This window comes from Passer domesticus, chromosome 2, assembly GCF_036417665.1.
Source record: "Passer domesticus isolate bPasDom1 chromosome 2, bPasDom1.hap1, whole genome shotgun sequence".
Taxonomy (NCBI): Eukaryota; Metazoa; Chordata; class Aves; order Passeriformes; family Passeridae; genus Passer; species Passer domesticus.
Window position 1 is genome coordinate 65,898,114 of NC_087475.1, and position 21,054 is coordinate 65,919,167.

General features: G+C 39.0%; 1 protein-coding gene across 3 annotated transcripts in view; it reads right to left on the reverse strand.

Moving 5' to 3' along the window:
• The window catches only part of LOC135294098 (complement C4-like), a 52,581-nt gene that overhangs the window by 14,708 nt on the left and 16,819 nt on the right, over positions 1–21,054 (reverse strand). For all 3 annotated transcript variants that reach the window (XM_064408931.1, XM_064408932.1, XM_064408933.1), the window contains exons 8-27: positions 20,449–20,536; positions 17,903–18,008; positions 17,586–17,709; positions 17,157–17,272; positions 16,249–16,416; positions 15,029–15,226; positions 13,232–13,423; positions 11,750–11,899; positions 11,204–11,330; positions 10,774–10,845; positions 9,733–9,933; positions 8,866–8,977; positions 8,571–8,641; positions 7,605–7,744; positions 6,589–6,801; positions 5,290–5,341; positions 4,771–4,851; positions 3,501–3,704; positions 1,871–1,946; positions 1,296–1,452 (exon numbers count right to left, since the gene is read on the reverse strand). In XM_064408931.1, the coding sequence (XP_064265001.1) occupies positions 1,296–1,452; positions 1,871–1,946; positions 3,501–3,704; positions 4,771–4,851; positions 5,290–5,341; positions 6,589–6,801; positions 7,605–7,744; positions 8,571–8,641; positions 8,866–8,977; positions 9,733–9,933; positions 10,774–10,845; positions 11,204–11,330; positions 11,750–11,899; positions 13,232–13,423; positions 15,029–15,226; positions 16,249–16,416; positions 17,157–17,272; positions 17,586–17,709; positions 17,903–18,008; positions 20,449–20,536 (2,648 nt within the window). The remainder of the gene's footprint in view (positions 1–1,295; positions 1,453–1,870; positions 1,947–3,500; positions 3,705–4,770; positions 4,852–5,289; positions 5,342–6,588; positions 6,802–7,604; positions 7,745–8,570; positions 8,642–8,865; positions 8,978–9,732; positions 9,934–10,773; positions 10,846–11,203; positions 11,331–11,749; positions 11,900–13,231; positions 13,424–15,028; positions 15,227–16,248; positions 16,417–17,156; positions 17,273–17,585; positions 17,710–17,902; positions 18,009–20,448; positions 20,537–21,054) is intronic.

A 21,054-nucleotide genomic window follows, 5' to 3' on the forward strand; every position in this document is an offset into this window, starting at 1 on the left:
ATGCATACGTTTATGATTAAATCTAGAAAATTACTTTTCATAAGGTCATGGATCTTCTCTGCAAACCCTCTGGCCATGTACCATGTAGTTGTTGCCTTAGATTTTTCTCAGTAATATGTGTCCATCTAAAGTATATCTTCTATAGTGGCAGTCAGGTTGCATTAAACAGTATAAAAGATCAGGAGCCCACCACATCCTTTAGCTGATAGTCAAATATTTAGTTATTTACCTTACAGCTAAAAATCTATAATTTCTCACTGAAACATTCATAGTTTAAATTTCCGGTCACTAGGTGGGGGGGTTGTTTTCATTTCTGTCCTACCTTGCAGACAGAACTCTCCTGTAAAGGTATTTATACACCAGTACTGGATCATTTCTTATCCCTCTCCTTGTTAAGTAAACACTATGGTCTCATTAGCATTTTTCCCCTGAAAGCTCTTGCAGTATACGTAAAATAGAAGATTATCTCAGCTTGAACACAGGTCAAAAAAACCCAAAACCCTTTGACCAGCCCTTGAGCTATTTGTTTCTTTTTCCACAATAGTCTTATATCAACTGTGAAACTAGCTTTGAGGCCAGAGTGTGAAAGCCTCACTAGTTTTTTGACACAGATGATAAAAAATATTAATGCATGTTTTTTCATATATATATGGTCGTTACATTGCATTTTCAATGAGTTTTGGAAGATGCACATTCATTTCCTAGACTAAATTCATGGACAGTATAATAATTCTTTGTTTCTGGACAGTTATAGAGGATGTATAGACCAAGATATGCAATTAGAATTTCTGATTAAGTGTTAACATTTTCTTTTTTCACCATGCGTATGGTGAAATACTGAAACAGCTTACCCAGACAGACTGGGATGTACTTGAGACACAGGTGGACGTGCAGTCTGATCTAACTAGAACTGTTTTGAGCAGCATTTGGACTAGATGAGCTCTGGATGCCCCTTCAAAACAAAGTTACAATTCTACACTCTATTGCCTTTGGCAATAAAAGTCTTACATTTTTACCAAATATATGACTCCCAACATTTTTTTTTAAGTGCCCTTTAGGTATAGTTGAAAAACAAATCTAAGACTGTATAAAAAGATAAAGGTGGTGAAGTGCTAGCTATGCATCTGACATAACAGATATTTTAACAAATTAATTTTAATTTACAGATTTTGTACTTACATTACAGATTTATTCTCTTTAGATACATTTCTTGTTATTCAACAACTCACAGCATTCCTTTCAATCCCTAATAGAATCATTTGTTGTGCATTGAAGGCTAACTATGGATGACCTACCTGCATTTTCCTGTCCCATACAGGGTGGTGGTCATGGAATGATCCATCTGCCTGCTGTTGATTAACCAAGTAGGAAATTGAGTTGGTTATGTGGCTGTCTTGTACACCGAAGTATTCTCTGCTCCTGGTGAGCACTTTAACAATGAATGCAGTTAACCTGCACAAAAGAAAATTTTCCAAACTTGTGCTGACAGATATTTAGAGAAGACTACACTGACAGGAAGAAAAACATAATAATTTTATGCACAGACTCATATTCAATACAGTGTGCTCACTGCAACCTAGCAAGTTATTGTTCAACATCAGATTGAATATTTCTACTTTGTGGCAAATGCAAAATAATCAGTGGCTCAGTAAAAGTCTCTTTCACCAAGGACTGAATATGCTCAGAGAATCTGGTGGCTGATTATTCATGACAAAAATACATAGGCAAACTCCAGATTTTCAAAATCCATCACCAAAGAAAAACTTCTGATGCATCAAATGATAATAGAGGTAAATTAAAAAAAAATCCCAACCAAATAAACAAAAATAAAACCCTAAAATCTAAACCCCAGGAAGAGAAAACCACTTACCATACACTACTGGGGGTTGATTTAAATGCTCCATAGGACCCATCCTCCTTCTGAAACTCAAGCAGTCTAATGTAACCTGCATGAACAGGAGAGCACATAACTGTTCAGAGAACGCTCATATTTCTTGGGCATTTTCCTACATGACTTGCAATATAATGGACATGTTTTGTATTGACTGGTGGAAGAGTTCCTGGAGGTGTTCAATGGGACATTAAGGAGGAAATGACTGGATCAGCAGAATTTGACACAGAAAAATCACTAGGCTTAGAAGGTCCTCTGTCTTGTCTGAGTTAATTGAGCCAATAAAATAACCTGAAAACTGCAGATACCTATGGTTATAAAACATTGTATGTGTAGTGAATATTGGGAAATAATTTCCCGTTATTGACAACTTTTCAAGCTGTTGATTTTATGGTGCATTGAATCAAAAAGTATGCAAAACATCATCTATTGAGTCAGACACAGTCTTAGAAAAATCATGACTTGTGGCTTCTGATCTCAACTGCTATTATTTTGACAAAGTCTGTATTGTAGCCACACAATTAATTTTTTACACTGATGAAGGTCAATAAGAATAAATAAAAGCACAATGTAGGCACTAAATGATGCTGATAATACTAAATACTTATTAGCAGGATCTCATGTCACTTTTGGCAGGCTTGATAAATAGGCAAAGATCTCCAAGCAGCAACAGCTAGCATGCTTTTAATCTCTATTTCTACATTTGTTTTTCATTGATGAAATATGTATATCATTTCTGAAGATCACAATGACAAGTGCATTGTACTGCTTTAAGCCATAAGCACACCAGTATATTTAGAAAGATGAGCTGTACCTGTGTTAGTTCTGTGAGCTGGAACATTTCCACATACTGTGGTCCTGACTTTGCTGAACATTTAACACCAGCTTTGGATCACATCTTGGAGTGGAGTCTTCCAGAAGAAGACTAGCAGGTGTCCTCTCCCTAAGGAAACTCCCTCCCTGGCTTGGCCCAAGGCTGCTGAAGTCCTTCTAGCTTACATAATGAGGTAAGCTATCATTCACAATGATGTGCCAGCATTCATAATGATGAATACAGGAGTATTTGTCATTCATTCATTCATTCATGGTGTCAATATCATGATTAGCACTGGGAATTTCCTTTGTCATACTCCTTTTGACAGCCACAGACAGAGACGTCTACATCTCAGCTGGCTATCCTAAACAGTGTCTATGAACCACCGGGAGAATAAACATTTTTAGGATGTCATTTATCTTGGTTGATTTTGAACATTTGGAGGCAATGAACAACTGGCCTTTGCTATCCATTTAGTCTGAAAAGACTTTTCATTGGTCAGCTCAGATTTTACTTTCTACTTCTAAATTAGGCAAGAGAGAGAATGGACTGTCAGTGTCAATACCATCCAGTGCCAGATGGTGGTAATTAGTGTCCTAAGCCCTTCTCACATGTTCTGTCCCTCATGTCTCACATCTCTCTGCACACTACCAGGGGCATTTCTGTGAGGCTGTGGTAAGACAGTGGGCACTCCTTCAGGTGGCAGCTGCAGCCGGTGTGCAGTGCAAACGGATAACAGGGATCCCATCCTTTGGCTGCTGGTTGTTTTGCCTTGTTTTGTTCTTTCCTGCCTACCTTTTTCAATCATACTGATGGCTTCCTGCTTCCGTTCGGGGTTGAAGTTCACCCACTGCTCACTGGCATCCAGGTACTCAATGGCATAGACTGCAGGGGCCATTTTCACCATCGTTTGCTCTGCACAGCCTGTGGGCACCTGAATCAGCTTCTCAACTCCGCTGAGACTCAGACAGTTTTCAACAGACTGATCCATGATGTTCCCTGTTGTAAAAAATACAAGCCATAGTACGTATCTTATTTAAAACAGATTGCTGTAATATGAAGAAAGGTGATCCTAACTATAGGCTGACATTCCAGCCTGGCCTGATACTCCTCACTATTCAGCACTGTTCTCAGGTACCTGAGACTTCATAAAGAAGTCTTGAAGAAGAGCAAGGATAAGATGCCAGGCCCTGGGAAAGCTGGAGAAAGGAGTCTGGCACAGTGAAGAAATATTGAAGAGAGAGTCCTCAGGCTACTGGAGCCAGGGAAGAAATGGAAGGGGGAAAACACTTGTCTATCAGGTTTGGGCTGGAAAAGTCTTGTCAAACCAGCCCTGATCCTCCCACAGAGGGATAAAAAGATTTTACATTAATTTATGTGCTTTTTTTTTTTCTCTCTGTAATTTTATAACTTTACTAATTAAATGATCCCTTTATTTTAGAACAGGGATTTGAAATGGAAGCCAATATCCTTTGTGTCACAAATACATTATTTTACATTTTGGGGGCAGGGGGGAAGTATTTATCACTACTAAAAATACTTGCTTAGAGATGTTTTAAAATATGCATTCATGAGCATATATATATATATATATATATATGTGTGTGTGTGTGTGTGTGTGTACAACTATATTTGATTAAATGAATATATGAACATATCTCCTCTTTGAAAATACAGAACTCTCCAGAACCTATACATCAGAGTCAGGCATCCTTATTTCTGGAATCCAAAGCAGATTTCTACAGCCCTGCATGAAGTTATTAGAGAAGAACTCCTCCCTTCATGTCTAGCTTTCCCGCAATGTTAGTCCAAGCACAGTAAGGAAGGATGGATTTCATCAAGCCATTACCCTCACTACAAGTAAGGAGTAATTATAAAGAGGAAGAGCTACCGGCCCAACCCTGGGGATGTTTTCTTTTATGACCTGGTCATGTAGCACAGAGCATTTGAGTCATAACAGAAAAACCAGGAGAGAATGGAGGTTTGCCATGCAGGAATGAGCAGCACAGAGGGGCTTGTCCCTTGTCACCTATGGAGAAGTTGTTGACAAACAAATTACATTTACCTTTCAGGCTAACAAACACATGGCTATCAGAACCCGGTACCATATTAGATGGTCTGTTCAGGTCCACTGTATGGGACTTCACTGTAAATAAAAAATAAATAGATATCTACATCCAGACACTTAAAAAATAAACAACATAAGTATATTTTTTGTAAAATTACAGTATCTTTCTTATAGTGATTTAATTTTCAATCTTTAGCAGTATTTTACACTTGAAAAAAACCCTTGTTTTTAATACCTTTTAAGACCCATTAGTGAATTAAATAGATGACCAGTTAATATATAAAGAATGATACCTTGAAAAACAAAAATAAAATAAATAAATTCTAAAAATTCAGAATACTTTTTTTTTCTTTTCTTTCATGAGTCTTTTGCTATGTATTAGATGGAGAGATTTCTGACAAGTTCTGGTTAACCAAAGGAACATCTGTGCATTAAGGAGTATTTCACTGCACCCATAATTCATTGTTAATTCTTACTCTAAACCTCATATGTATGTAATCCTTTTGGGTAACTTACAGTCACTGTTAATGCAAATGGTCTCTTCTTCTCTCTGTAAAACACCTTCAGCCTGCATGGTTAGAGAAAGAAAAGTCAAAGGGTTTACAGGCACTCACACCTGAAATTAAGCTGCAAGAAACCTGTGAGCTCCACCCAAGCACTAGGCCAGCAGGTGGCACAAATAAATAATTTTGAAGAGAGATTTCTCTCTAGGTAAAACTCAACCTTTAAATCAGAATTTCAGTTTCCCAACTGAAATACTAATAAATGTTGCTGATTTTTTTGTGTTACTATTGAAACATGTCCCTGGATGAAATTCCTTTAACCAAATCCCAAAAATTAAACTTCAAAGTTTATTCTCAGCTTTGTGACCCATCAAGTAAAGTTCACAGAGGGACTCATTTTAGTAAACCTCTCATGTATGAAATCCATGAAATTCTGAGTACAGCTTGGGTGTAAGACTTAAACATACTTTCCTTCTGATTCCTCACATCCTCCTTCCTACAGTTTCAGTTTTATTAAAAAATGTTTTATAGCTACTTCTAATGTTTTGGTGTAACACTGAACTCTGAGACTATGTTTATATCTTCAACAGTTATAGCCTTTAACAACAGCAGGTTCCCAGCATTCTGTGCCTTATCCTTACCTACATGGTAATACCTGACACCAGGGGTGCAAGGATTCATATTTTGCATATTTTGTGTGGATGAGCAAAAGCTCTCCATGGATGACTTAGTTATTGTAATGAGTCTGTGTTGGCACTTGAAAAGTAATTTTTTCTAAAAGTAATTTTTTTCCTCCTTTTTATAATTTTGAAAGAGAGATAAGGTATTAAATAATCAATACAGCATCTCTGTTAACATATGTTTTTACCTATGCAGTTGTTAAGAATGATCCATTGACCAGAAGGAATAAAATAGGGTTTAACTTTATTACTAGCAGAGAGCATTTCCTTCTTAAAGGTTTGCTAGATGGACACCTTCAATCTTGGCTTCACAAGGAAAAAAAGAATTTTCATACATGTTCATGAAGCAGGGAGAAGTTAAACATTCTAAGACAGGCACCTGCTGAAGAATTTGTTGCTGTGTCATGGGTAAAGAACATTTTTTGCCATAGAGAACAAAGATTTCCATATAGAATAGGCAAAGAGGCTTAAATTTTTTTCCCTCCTTTCAGTCCTTGCTGGAAAACAGATTTTCTGAATTGCTTCCAGCCTTGTGTTTGTGCCATTGCACTTCCTCCACGAGAGCTCCACATAGTGAATGTCATATCTGAGGACAATTTATGAAGTGCCTGCCCACAATTAGTTATACATACCACAACTTTGAGATTCTTCCTAATGCTATCACTGTGCCCAGAATCGCGGTCGAAAGCAATAATGGTGATTGGGATTTCTCCCACAGTCAGAGGGACGACTGAGAAGAAGGCCGGTGTCGCCGAGTTCCCCTTAGCCAGCAGGGACAGCTGCACGGCCTTGGCCGTCGTCTCTGCGGTGCACAGCCCCTTCGCTGCCTCCATCTTCACTGTCACCTGTGGGGACAAGGCAATGCCCAAGAGCATTCCTGGTGCCGCACTGCACAGGAAAATACCTATGGGTGCCCCCTCCAATGTAAATTGTGGCACCATGATTAGGGCTGTGAAGGTAAATCAGAAAACATTTCTTCATTACACTGAACTTCAAAGAGTTTTGGCTCATCCCTGAACCACAGTGAAGTGAGAAGGATAGTGCATTTTTATACATCCCAGCTCTACACAATACAGTGCAGTTCAGAGGATGCTGGTTGAACAGCTGGCTGGGAGATGGGAAGAAGTGAAAAAAAAAGAATATCAGCCTTAGGACGACGGAGGCCCCTAGCCCATTGACAACTGTGGCTGTATGCAGGACCTCATAGGAGTCACATGAAGAGAAAAAGTGGCTCTGCGTTGTATGCTCAATGAGTTTTGTGGCCAACATTGGATGGTGGGCTCACAGTCATTTACCTTTCTATCTTGTGTATCTTGTGAAGTGTCAGTAATTGTTAGTGTCAGCAGCTGGGAGCTGCTCAGATCAGCAGGCAGCAAAAAGGGAGCAGATTACTTCATTGAAGGGGAAGACAAGCCATATCCAAAGACAAAGGATATGGCTACGTAACATGGTGAATAAAATCTGCTTTATACAGGAAGTTTGATTACCAAATAGAACTAGATCCTGTGCTTGGGAAAGAGCTCAAGACAGGAGCATTATATCTGGGCTGTAGGGGGACACTGAAGGGTGTCATTCCCATTAAATTATTACAAAACTATAGATCTAGCTAGCTAGGCATGCAAGGTGCAGCAGTTGTTGATAACGCTACCTGGAGATCGTTGGGCAGGTAGTTGTAAACCACTGCTTTTATTTCCAGTTGCTCGTGTCGTCTGACTGAGTACGGTAATCTCAGGGACACAAAAAAGTCTTTGAAAACTGCAAAGCTGTGAGGGTCAGCCACACAGAACCCTGGGGTGAGAAAAAGAAAAACAGCCAGAATTGAGAATGCCACACTTAACATCAGCGATAGGAAGTTTAATGTCTAATCAAAATTCAGTGCCTGGGCTCCCCTGAGGTCACGAGGAGGAGAGGAAAACAAACATACTCAGAACTCATTTAAACTCATCTGCACTACAGACCTATCTCTAGTTTGCCCCCTGAAGGCACTGCAATGGTTTTTGATAGCTAAAATTCTGCAGAAGTGTTTGTTTGTTTTGTGACTGAAATGTGGCTCAGTATTCCTCCCCTTTCAAAGCGGACCCTTTGTCCATGCTGCATGGTCCTCATCAGCTCCTAGGAGCTCCCAGAGGGTAGCACCTGGGAACCTGGGCTCTCTGGTGTCCAGCCCTTGGCTGATCCTTTGATGGTTTCCTGGTGTTCTTTTCTGCCTTAGAGGCCACAGATGTTCATGCTTTGAGATGGCCAGAACCTGTTCCCAGACTTATTCAAAGAGAAGTGGTGTTACTGCTGCTACCTTTCTTGTGCTTCCTGGCCATGTGGAAGCTAAACTGAGGTGGTTTATAGAGTAGCAAGAATAAGAGACAGTTTTGATTGTATGATCCATCATCTTTGAGCCCCTACTTCATGTTGTTTTTTTTAAATATAAATCTATACCTTAACTTCTAGCTGAGCTTTAATGTGGCATAAAAGAGAGAAGTAAATATTGTGATCAAAACACTTTGTGTTTTTTCAGTATATACTGTTTTATTCTGTCAACATAATCTCTCTTTTAAGAAATATACAATCTCTATTCATCCATACAAAGAAACAAACAAAAAATACCCAATACTTATACCTTTTTCAGGAGATATACTTATTGCCTGAACTTCCCAGGTAGTTATAGAGTCAGGAGCAAAGTTTTTTACACTAAAAACAGACAAAAATGTATTAGAAGGCGTGCATAAAATGCAATCATTGTCATGTGATGAAGTTTGAGCATTTTAAGAGAAAAACATATTCCCTCAATTGTGGAGACAAAGTACTTGCAGACATTCTGAAGTCCTCTGCATCAGATACTACGTAAAGTTGATATTTATATACATTTGAGAGTAAAAATTTAAATGTATTCAGCTAGTCAGGCAACACAGTACCTGTGCTTTCCAGCGCTTTCCACTTCTTCAAAACTCCACCACCAGCTCTCAGGAAAATAACTGCGCAAGCTGACAGAGGTTTCATCAAACAATTCTTCACTTTCACTGTATTCTGTAAAAAAGGAGCAAGGTTTCTTTTTGGAAGCCTTCAGCTGCTGACCTTACACTGTCTTGCAGAGTCAGTTTGTAAGAGCACAAAATTTGCTCTGAACGAAAAGATTTCATCTGGATTTCATCTTGTACATTAAAGAAAAATGTTGAAAAAAGAGAAGCAATGACCATAGCTTGTCACTGAATAAATAGAGTTCCTCGTCCCACTCTTCAATACCTGTATGCTACCAAATGAGAAATCAGACCCCTGCAGTAAGGCTAGTAAAGATGTTCCCAGTGTCCCATACTTGTGACAGACAGGGGAAATCTGTGAGAAATGGTAGCAGAAATTACACTAAGAATGAGATAATTTTAGATGCAAAGTAATTTTCTTTTTGGTAATATGATAGTGGCACCACTAATTAAAGAGTCATAAATCTGAGACCACTTAGAGCCCTAAATGCAGACAACCACCCACTTCCCTGCTCTGCTGTCTGTGGCCTCTCTGGGCTGTGGGCAGGGGCCATCAGTTCCTCAGCAGTGGCTGAAGTGATTCCTGCCTTTTCTTTCCCCAAAAAGTTATCCTGTCCCACTCCTACCTTCCCCGTGCACAGGTGGGAAGATGCAATGCTGCGTGGCTGCTGCACTGTACTGGGGCTCTCTGAAATGATGATGTGAAAATTCCCCCCCCAGCCCCAGCACTAAAATGCCCCTTGACCCTCCCCAGCCACCACAAGAAGGGTGAAAGTGGCAGAGCTGTGTGCCACTGCCCCTTACGTCGTGCCAAGCCCACTCTGTTCCTCTGCCTCGCCTGCTTCCTGAGGGCTGTGGCTTTCTCACAGCAGTCCTGGAATGCATCCCTGCACTCCCGGGAGCCGGACACCCTTTCCACCCTTTTTGCACAAGGAAACCTCATGGGATTTAATTTCATTCCATCTTGGCAGCATTTTAGTAGAGCAGTGTTTTGGTATTTGCTGGCTGCAATAGAAGTAAAGCCCAGAATTAGTGCTGTGTAAGAAGAAATCAGTGTAAAGGTGTTCATTGTGCTCAATCCTGTCATTCTTTGCCATTGGGATCAGTTTCTATTGCAACAACCAAGCTTCAGCCTGGGACCCTGAAAACAGTCCACAAACACAGGAGGAAAGGATAGGCTCTAGGGCATCCTACACATTCTGTTCTAAGCCCTCTCTTCTCAGTCAGACTGAATTAAAAGTTGAATTCTCTTTGCAGGTTGGAATTCTTAATAGAAATAGCAATATTAGTGTTCTCTTTCTTGAATAGAGTCTGACTTCAAAAGAAAGGAAGAATCCAATTTGAACCCTTCATATCTTCTGGCAAGAAAATGAGAAAAAAAATTTGCACAAAGTGACATTTTATACCAAATGTTATACTAACTCTTCTCTTAATTGAAGCACAAAGTACCAAAGTTGGCACAGCTTCAAAGCAGAATGTCAAGGAAAAAAAGGATTTATAAAACATCTTCTGACCATAAAAATGATTTTCAAAACCTCAAAGTTGTGACTGATGACATGACATGTTATCTACTAGAAGTGCTTTGCATTTGGGATTATAAAGCAGTGAACAAGTTTCCATTTATAGGCATTATTTGGTTTTGTTTTTTGAGCTGTGCTGATGACTGATGCATCACGCAGCACAGTACACACATTTGTGCTAAGTTATGTCACACAATGCAAGAACTGGAACTAAGAGTATCTTGCATCCTTCACTATGCCATCACTTCTTGTCCCCTAGATCCCAGACACATCCCTTTGTCTCCCCCTGCTAAGATTTTCAGGCCACCCAGTGGAGCAGACATACCAATTCCTGACATTTTTTTCTGAAAATCCAAAGATCTCTTCTGCCTTCTGGTGCCCTGGTGGCATTTGTATCCTGGGAAGGCAGAACAGAAGTGCTTGGTCACAATGATATGACAGGAATAGGCTGATCATTCACATCATCCATGAAGACCTGTCTTAGGACCCATCTCACTGACAGAAGACCCACACTTTGAGGGAGAGTCCCACAAATCTTCCAACTGCTGCCTGCCCCAGCTGAGGTGGTCACCAAAGGACCAGCACCCACCATCTGGCATATCTGAGCTGCCAGCATCTGGTGGAAGAGCATAAGAAAAATCCAAAGGCAAAGGAGATTTTACAGCATAAGAGTAAAAATGTTTCTGAGTTTTTAAGCAGTTTCCCCAGCTCTATAGTGGTCTCACGCAGATTTCTGAAGGGCAGGTTGCACGTACCTTCCCGAATGCTGGATTGAATCGTGTCTGATATAAAAGCCAGACCAACATCAGTAAAAACTTGAATGTTATTTGCGCCACCACCCGCAGAACAACCAAGATCATATGAATTCATAGCATTAAATACCTGCCAAATAAAATAGCACAGATGGATTGTACATGCTTGTAAAGGGTTTATACATATATCAGAACAATTCTTGTAGCCTTTGATTTGAGAAACAAGAGAAATTGGTGGTGCAACTTGCATGTGGAAGCAGATTAAAGCTGAGGGACATTTTAGTTAGTGAGTGCTTTCAAGACATGCTTTTTTAAATTTACAGACTTGTATGCCATAGGATGGAAATCCCCATCTTACATATACCACTCATTTTAAACATGCAATTAATCTTAAATAGATCCCCAATTGCAAAAGAAAAGACATTTTCAAATTTAGCAAAGTGTTGTCTAGGCAATTAATAGCCATTAATTATATTTTGATCCTCTCATTAGTAAAGGCAAAATTTGCTTAACTTTGCTTGCTGTGGTATTTTCTTACAAATATCTTACCTTTTTGGCTGTAAGCTTATTTTTCTTATTCAGAATAAAAACTGCCTTATCAACCACAGCTAAGGCAACTTTTCCAGCATGGTCCATTTCAATCTGTAAATTGACCTGGTCTGTTGGTTCATATGTGTCTTGTTCTGTTCTCACTTTAATCTAAATAGAAAAGATTGAAACAAAAATATAATATTTTTTAATAAGAAGTGAAGAATCTTTGGGCCAGGACTACTGTCAGCTGTGACTGTCAGCAGTCAGAGGCTGGGAGATGTTCCTGTTTTTTGGAGTTTCTGCCTATGATCCTGCGTTTTGGAACACGTAGGTGCAAATACTTCACACTGAAGGAAATCATGGGGAGCTGGAAGATGTGGCTTGCAGAATTTTGGATGTTGGTTTTCAATGACATTTAAGCATCAAGGGAAATTAAAAGTTTGTGTTAGGTGTTTGTGGAACTGGGGTCTTCAAGATAATTTTGTTGCTTTCCAGTTGGGAAAAATTATCATGAAAGACATGAACACAATGTCATTACATGGTAATGTACAAAATTAACCAAATTAAACCAGTCTGTAATAATATGTCCTGCTTTCTATCACTCACTTGAAATTTTTAGCAAAAGTGAGCAAACACAGATGTCGTTCTGATGTACACACTTCAGTGGTTTAGAGAGGAAGTAGCCATGGTGATTATGAAATAATAGGGAATTATTACTAGAAATTCCTGTGAACATTACTAAATTTTGTCCTTGCATAAATGAAGGATTGGTTTGTCTGTTGGAGATGGATGATTTTTTCTTGAAAACTTTTTTCCCCCCCAATGGACTATCATATTCTTTTTCTAAAACAAACATTTTCAGTGGAAAAAATAATTTTAGACAGCTGACAATTTTCAGCAATTGGCTGTCATGCTACTGGGAGGAGTTCCTGTGTCTCCATTTTTTTTTGATTCTACCTTATAGTCCCAAAGTGAGGAGAAGGAATAGGAGAAGATAGAAGATCAAAGAAAGGCTTAGAGGGTCTCCCATTTTGTCTACACTTCATTTTCTAATGTAAACTGTTCTATTTTAAAAGCTTTTGAAGTGCTACCAAAACTCAGAAAATTACTTTTAACAGAAATTAAAAAGATTGAAATATTACTTCAAATTCATAACTTTTTCCCAATAAATGGCTTCACTTTCTTTCGTGCAACACAAATAACTATAAAAAGTTACAAAGAGATTCTTCCCCCTCAACAATTCTATCAGTGTTTTCTTGTGAATTTCTAAAACATAGACACTAACAAGGGGTGAATTTTTCTGTAAGAAACAGTATTTTTCATCAATTTGAGGCACAACCTTTCCGAGCTATACCTTTTGGCACGATTCCTGATGACTCCATTTCAATAAAAATGACATGTCTCAGTTTATAATTCCAGGCCTGCGCTTGCTCTGCCAGTACCCCCTTTTAAAAAAAAAAATTGGAATGCAACAACAGAAGCCATGGGCTTTGAGAGCACCTTTCCTTCGCAGTGATCCACGACATCCACCCACACAGAATCAGCGATGATCTCTTGCCGGCCCTTGTGCTCAATGAAGTAGTAGGCTAAAAACCGAAAGGCAGGCACCATCTTCTCGGTGATTTTAAGGTTTATTACTTTGTTTGAGGATGGGACCCTTCCCAGAAGCTCAGCTTGTCCCTTTGCCACAACCTGCAAGGCAGAAACAAAGTGAAATCAAATAGTGTGACGATGCCCCAGAAAGGGCATTATGCTGCATAATTTTACTGTTTGTTTTGGTATTTTTTTTTCCTGAGGTAATTTCTGTTTAGAATATATTCTCTTCTAATGGCATTAACAGTTTTGATTACCAAGCTGTATACCAGTAGCCTGGAGATGACCTGCACACTGTGGTGGTGGGTGTCTGCTACACTGGTCTTGTGGCCCAGGTTTGAACACAAATCTGTCACCCTCCACTCAATCTTACAACTTGAGAAGGGGTACACAGAGAGAACACTAAATTTTGTCTTCTGCAATGATTGGAAATCACACGTAGGAAGATATCAGCATTAGTGAATCTGTAATCAGTACTGAATCTTTCAGATGGTGTGAAAGAGTTGGAGCAGGAGGTTTAAGGATAAAGTCCCACAGACACATCTTGAACTGATTTCAGCCCATCCTTCACTATTTGACTCTTTCCTTCCTACATTATTGTAACTGTATTCATGGGTGGTCAGAGGAATGAAAAAAAGGCAGAGTGGCAGGAGTGAGGGTGCTCTTCCCTGAACAAAACATGTGAAGCTTTCCTAAACATACAGGGTTTCAGAAAGTAACAAAGGCATGCTCAGCCTGGCCTGAAATCCTCACTGCCTTTGTCAAGATGACCAAAGTTTGGGAAAGACCCTCACTGCTGAGCTGCAGCAGTGTCTGCCACAATCCCTCCCACACGTCCTTCCTGCCCAGCACTAAACCTTCCCAAAGACTGGCAGCACCAATTCCAACCCTGTGATACATCATCCATTGAAAACAAACCCCCAAACCTAAATTTAAGGGAAACGATCATTCCAATATATCAGAGTCCTTTTAAAAATAAATGGGAACTGATATCTTGGCACTTATCATCCTGTGAGATTTAGGCTGCCAAGGGAAATTAGGACAGAGAGTGAGCAGGGGATTAAACACATTTTACATTCAACAGATTCACTCCTGACATGTACCCACAAACACATTTGTCTCATTCAGCAAAATAAACACTCTGCATTTTACATGCCCCAAAAACACGTGCAAATGTATATAAAAAAAAGAAGAATCATAGAAATAATTTCTGAAAAGGATTTATGGAGATCTCTAGTCCAGCTGCTTGTTCTGAGATGAGACATCATAAGAGTAAGACTAGGCGAGACTGGAGAAGTTTTCTTGAGTGTTGAATTTTTCTATGGCTGGAAATTCTCAACGCTCTGTGGAACCTCTTCTAATACTGCACTTATCACTAGAGAATAGATTTTCCCAAAAATGAATCTTCCAGGCCATAATTTGTAACTTTGGTCCCTTGTTAGATTGTGTGGCACCACCTAGGACATCTTGTCTTCACTATACTTTAATTCCTCTTTAAAGTAGTTTTAGGTTGCTATTAACTCACTCTTCACCAAAGTGAACAAGCTCAGTTCCCTGAGCCTGTCTTGGTGGGTCAGGAGTGCCAGAATACGAATCATCCCACCTTCCCTTTGCTGGACCCCCTTGGCTTCCCCTTGTATCAATAAATGTTCCAGGTTGCATAATTTCTGAAATAAATTACTGGTATGGTACTATTTTGTTTACCATATAGTAGAAGTAGCCAATGTTTCCACTGCCAGGCTGATGATTATCATTCAGGGTGATGGGTAAGGTATCTCCAGGTGCCACAACAGTGTGTGGGATGCTGATGCTGAGGTAGTTTGGAGAAGCAGACTGGTATCTTTCAGCTCTGAGACTGGCTTCGGGTGTTTCTAACCTTTCTTTACCCTCTTCAGCCTTTACCTGTCAGGGAAGAAAAGAAGAGTGAGTAAAATGTCCAGCAAGAGACAGTGTATAGTGTCACAAATGATTATATTGTGCCAGGTTATTTGGAAAATGCTGTGAAGTGAGAGGAATAATTGCTGAGCCCTCATTAGCAGAGTTGGCATCAAAATTCCATTTTGTTCTCTTACCCCATTTTGCCTCTTGCTGTATTTGCATTTGGTATTTTCACCCTTGGCTCTTTCTAAATGAGAATAAATAGGTCAAAAATCACAAAGTGATTTTGTACTCAGACAAATTTTTCCCCATTTTATATTGTGGACATAATTGAACCCTCTGATTGGGCAAATGTAGTTGACTCTCTGCATTGCTCAGGACCTTTTCCTTCACTTTCCTCTCATAATTTTCTATCACTTTGTATGGTGATATTCCTTAAAGTCTCATTTCTGTCCTTCATGCCAGGCAAATGCACATCCAAAACACAAAAATGCATCACTATAACCAATGCATGTACTCCCAAGGCTCTGATGACACTACAGGAGTGTCCTTCACTTGAGACATCCCTCAGGCCCCTGCTCTGTCTAACAAATCTTACACAATCTGGACAAGGATCTGCAGGTCATATACGAAATCATGTTCCACCCTCTGTGCTAATTAAAATGAAAAATTATAATCTTCACAGTTGTTTATAATTTTATTATGAGAAATTCTCAGTGGGAACCTTTTAAACGTGGATGCTTGCAGGTTGTAATAGGACATGAAATGAATGATACGCACAAGCTGGAATGTCTAAGGTAAAAAGAGCATAGTTTATTTTTGAACTCTAATATTTATAGAGTTTTAAAAGTGATTGGAGAATGAAATTGTTACTTTTTAACCTACACTGGTTATATTAATAGTTTATCAAACTGTTTTTTCTAGAAAGGAATGTAAAACAATTATTATTTACATGAAAAATGCATGAGAACTCTGTTACAAAAATGTAAACATCAGAAGGTTTAGAAGAACTTAGAAGAACAGGGTGACACCTGCATTTTTGTTACCTTTATTTCAAGCATTTGAGCATCTCTGGGGATGTCAAAAGTAATAGAGACCAGACCCTCTCTATTACAGAAAGCAGTTTTCTTCACTGGGGGTTTTCCAGGCAAGGTGACAGTGGCAGTGACAAACAGGAAGGCAGCAGGAGTACCATCAACAAAAGTGGCAGATGCCTGTAAAAAAAAAAAAAAAAAGTTATGTTATTTAAAGGAAATCCTATGTTTAAAAAATGCACACAAATAAGAAGCAATTATAATTTCTAATTATAATTTTTTTGAACTGAGAAAAAATATAAAACTGTACACACCATTATTCAAAAACCTGAGCTTTGAGAAAAAGGGAGAGCAATTGACTCCATCTGGTCTTCAGTTAAGGCAAAAATCTGTGAATACAGGTTACAAAATGCCCTGGATTTTCAACTGGCATCTATTTGATTTAAGTAGGTCCCAGAGATATTTGTCCTTAACTATTATAAGACAAATTTCTGACTTCAACTCTTTGTAAAATACTCTAGAAAATTGAAGGTGTGAAGTTTCAGGCCATATAAAATTAAATTCATTTTAAAAGGCAATACCCCGTTTTACTTTTCACAATTTTAATTTTATATGGTATTATCTTATTACAATATCCTTGTTACAATATTTTGATGTGGAAGAGAGAAAGAGACTGCTATGTTTTATTAAACTTTGTAGGGCAACATCGATTTCTAGAGCAGAAAACCAGCATTTTCTGGCTGTTCAGGCTCTGAATATACAGAAATGGGACAAACCAGATACACACAGAGTAGCTCTGTGTTGGACCTACTCTTGAAGGTGTCTATCCTACAGAGCTCACAGCAAATCAGACAAGGAAAGAGGGCAGGTGTAAATGCATTGCTATGACGGCAGACAGACACAGTCAGAACACTACATACCATAACAGAGAAGGGGGCTCCAGGCACAAAATACTTTTTGGTGTTAGACAGATCAAGAGCATAAGGAGATCTCACAAACTTCACACTGCTGAGCTCCTCTTCCCTCATCTCACCACCTGTTGACATCAAACAGTATGTGTTGCTATGGGGGCACTAACTATAGACTTGCATACTTTGGATATCTAAACTTCTGAAAGATTTTGTTTTCCTTTTCAATTATTGGTGAGAGTTAAAGTTACCTACTGCCATCTGCAACTTGGAGCTTGAGCAGCCGCTTTCCATCTAAGATTCTTCTAGTTAACTCCTGACAGAATGAGCAAGCTTTGCAGCAACAATGGATTCAGTGAGATCAAATTCCCCACATAACAGATTACACCAGAGAAAGATCAATGGGGATCTTCCAGACTGTATCAGCCAAGCCATACTCACTTGCAGTTTCTACAGTGGTAACAGCGACATATAAATGAAATCCTTCCAGAGTGGAAATACTCCTTCTCAATTTCTCTTCCAAAAGTGGTGTATTTAAAGTAACTCTTCCTCTTCCATTTTGGATCTAAAACAAAAGTAGGAGGAGAGAAAAAAAAAAAAAAAAAGAAAAGGAGAGACAGTCTTACTGGTTTGTTGCCATTAGAAATAAAATGTTGTTTATATCACAGCTACAGTATTATGGACTTGTAAGTTCCTAGAATTTTTTACAATATTCAGCTCAGGTAGGATAAATCAAAGTAGTTCCACTGAATACTTACTGATAGCTGTTGCTCCAGGCCTGGAATAAATATTTTGTTGTCATTTTCATCGATTATGCCAAAACGCACATATGCAGCACCTTGAATCTCTTTCCCGTAAGAATGCCTTTGGAAGGAAGAAAAGTGAGGAGAGGGATCATTATTTTAATAAAAAGCAAGCGTAACACAGACTAATCATTTTATGCTGAAAAAATATTGGAATATTTTTAGGCATCCCAATTATAACTAATAGCTTGAAAACAAAATTTAGTCCCACTCTCTCGCAACTCAAACATGAAAACTTTTACTGATCTTTGTGCCAACTGGTGATTTCAAATACAAAGAGACTTATAGCATAAATCACATTGGCAGAATCACATGAGGAGACATCATCTGGTAAAATTTGCACTGGAGTAATTTTTTTTTTTTTTTTAACAAATTAATGAGAACTTAAGTTGCACAGAGAGGTTTTACCCCGCTCATCCCATTTAGCTTGGATGAACAGCTAATTCCTTTGCATGAGACACCTCATGAACAGAGCATAGAAAATAAGGTATAAGAGAATAATTTCAGGGACTGATATGAAATACTTGGTACCTCTGAAGACATACAGCAGGAAGACCCTCCCTGCTGATATTCTAACACCTGCATTGGGTAGAGTGGACATCATCTGCCCTACATCGCTCCTACAGATTTAGGCAGTATGGCAGAAAAGTCACCTTGTAAGTGAAATATTTGCCAGATCAGCATCTGGCCAGAACACCCTTGAACATTTAATAAAGGTCATGGGGAGAGAGGATAGGGCCTGTTGTTGCACCTGGCTCTGTACTCAAGAAAGCCCTGGCAGATGCCATCTTCCAGCAGCACAGTGTGTGATGTGCTACATGAGACCCATCATGGCCATGGTATTGTCTTTTGCTTGTGGAAATCCTGCTTCACCTCAGTCCTGTAATGGCTTATTTTTGTTTAAACAAGCCTCTTGCAAATTGACCTGATCAGCAGCACTGATCTATACTAATAAAGCCAATGGAGAGACAGGTCTTATGAAAACTGCATTGAATGCCAGAGCTAATAAATGGGAAACAATAGTCAATTACACTAACTTCATTACATGCATGGCCAGTTTAGAGAAATAAGTTCAATTATCAGGAATTCCATATGCTGATTTTGGTGAAAGTCATGCAGGCCCGTGTAGCACCACTAGGACTTTCCCAATAAGGAAAAGAATGGTATCCAGTAATTGAATGTCAATTTTTCTTCTTAAATAATTATGAAGTTAATGAGAAGTCAAATATATATGAAATTCATAAACTCAAAATAGAGTGCTGCAATATCACAGAGAAAAATTTAAAAAGGATTAAAATACTGAAGCCAGTGATTTGAAATCACTTTATATCACAATATCAAGTTATCATGATTAAAGCGAGTAATTATTCAATAGAACCAAATAAAAACTTAAGGTGATCAAGAGGAGATAAGAAGAGTTGAGTTTGTTCAGACAAGCACAAGGAGGTGGATGCAGGCTCTTTCTGCTCTCTCAAGGTGTGCTGGGGAACAGAAGGACCAGCACAGTCAAGGACAGCAGGCAGTAGCCAATAGTCCTCACTCCTCTGAAACTGAATAGATTTCTCCCAACTATGAAAGAAGGCCAGTTCCTGCCTGTTCTCATTTCATAACATTTATTCCTCTTTAGAAAAAAAACCCATGAAAGTTTCAGGGTATCAAGTTCTAATTTAGTCATTCTCCTAACAAGCCGTTTCTTAGCATTTCTACTCTTATGAAACCTGAAAATTCACCAGCCAAAAAATTATTTTTATTAAAAAAATTTTGATGGATTCAATTTTCATTGTCTGCCTAAGTTTCTCTGTGTTTGATGCCATTCGTATTTGATATGGCAGCAGGTGTGATTAATTTTCCTTTGAGCCCTGCTCCATGGTCTGGCCAGTCAGAGCTCTGTTGCCATGGACCATCCAGGCCAGTGCACTGCTATTCAGCAATGGACATGTGATGCTGTAGTGATGGTCATGGAAACTCCTCTGATTATTTGTATTTGTCTACCTGGAAGCCTTTCTGCATAAATCACTACTCTCAAATGAGCACTAGCTCATTATTTACAGATTTCACTGTGCTTTGAGAAAATTCCATACCCAAACTTTAATCCAGCTCTACTTGAATTATGTTACACATAATACATTACGTTACACATAATTCAGTGGAGGCTTTAGAACATTTCTATATGTTTAAACTAAAAATATACAGAAAACCAGGTGATTAGTTTGCCTGGAATCTTGCTTAGTAACACAGAGGAGAATCCTAAATAGCCACCTTTGATAGGAAACTGAAATATTCAGAAAATCTTGTTCCAGCCTGATCACCATGACCTGGACCCAGGTAGCACTTGGCACTGATGTCTCAGGTCAGTGGTGGAAAGAGAGAGTATATAAGATTGATCAGATCCAAGGAAAGTCAGAAGTTAGTTAACTCTTAAAGACAAGAAAAAGGTAAAAGTCGCAAAACTCATAACTGCTCATCTGCCTCTTAACCAGCTTGGCTCTGAGCACACCTACTTTGCCTCGATATCAAACACAAAGCTTTCATTCCAGATATGGTAGTATGGATGAAGTGGGATGAGTTTGACTTCAAAACTTGGAAGTTCTGCATGAAAAAGAGAAGACAAAAGACTTGTGAGTTTCAAACATACCTTAAACTCCTGTCATGGCAACACATGCTGAGACAAGGCAGCTACACTGAGGGGATGTTTTATTTTGAATTAGCAGTGCTCTTCTGAAGCAAACCTACTGGTCATTTTCACTTATTCTGCTTACTTCACATAGTGGAGCAGTCTTCAAGCACACAAAATTTATTTACTTGCAATGAAAATAAGATAAACTCTGCCTGCTCATGGGCAGGAAGTGCCCTGGACTAGGAGCAGGCTGAAGTAACCCCACCCTGAAATGGGTAGAGGGTATGAGCTCCTCAGCATCAGCTGTGTCACTCTGAATTTGTGTCTACAAAGCCAACCTGTTTGCTCCTGCAGGTATATCAGGTTGATTTGTTCCTGTTTGCAGCTGTTTGGGAAGGAGGCAGTAATCTCCACTATTTTGCTACCTCCATTAGCTAAGGCAAAACAAGTTTTGTTAAAATGAGATTTTCATACAATCTCAAGGGGTTTT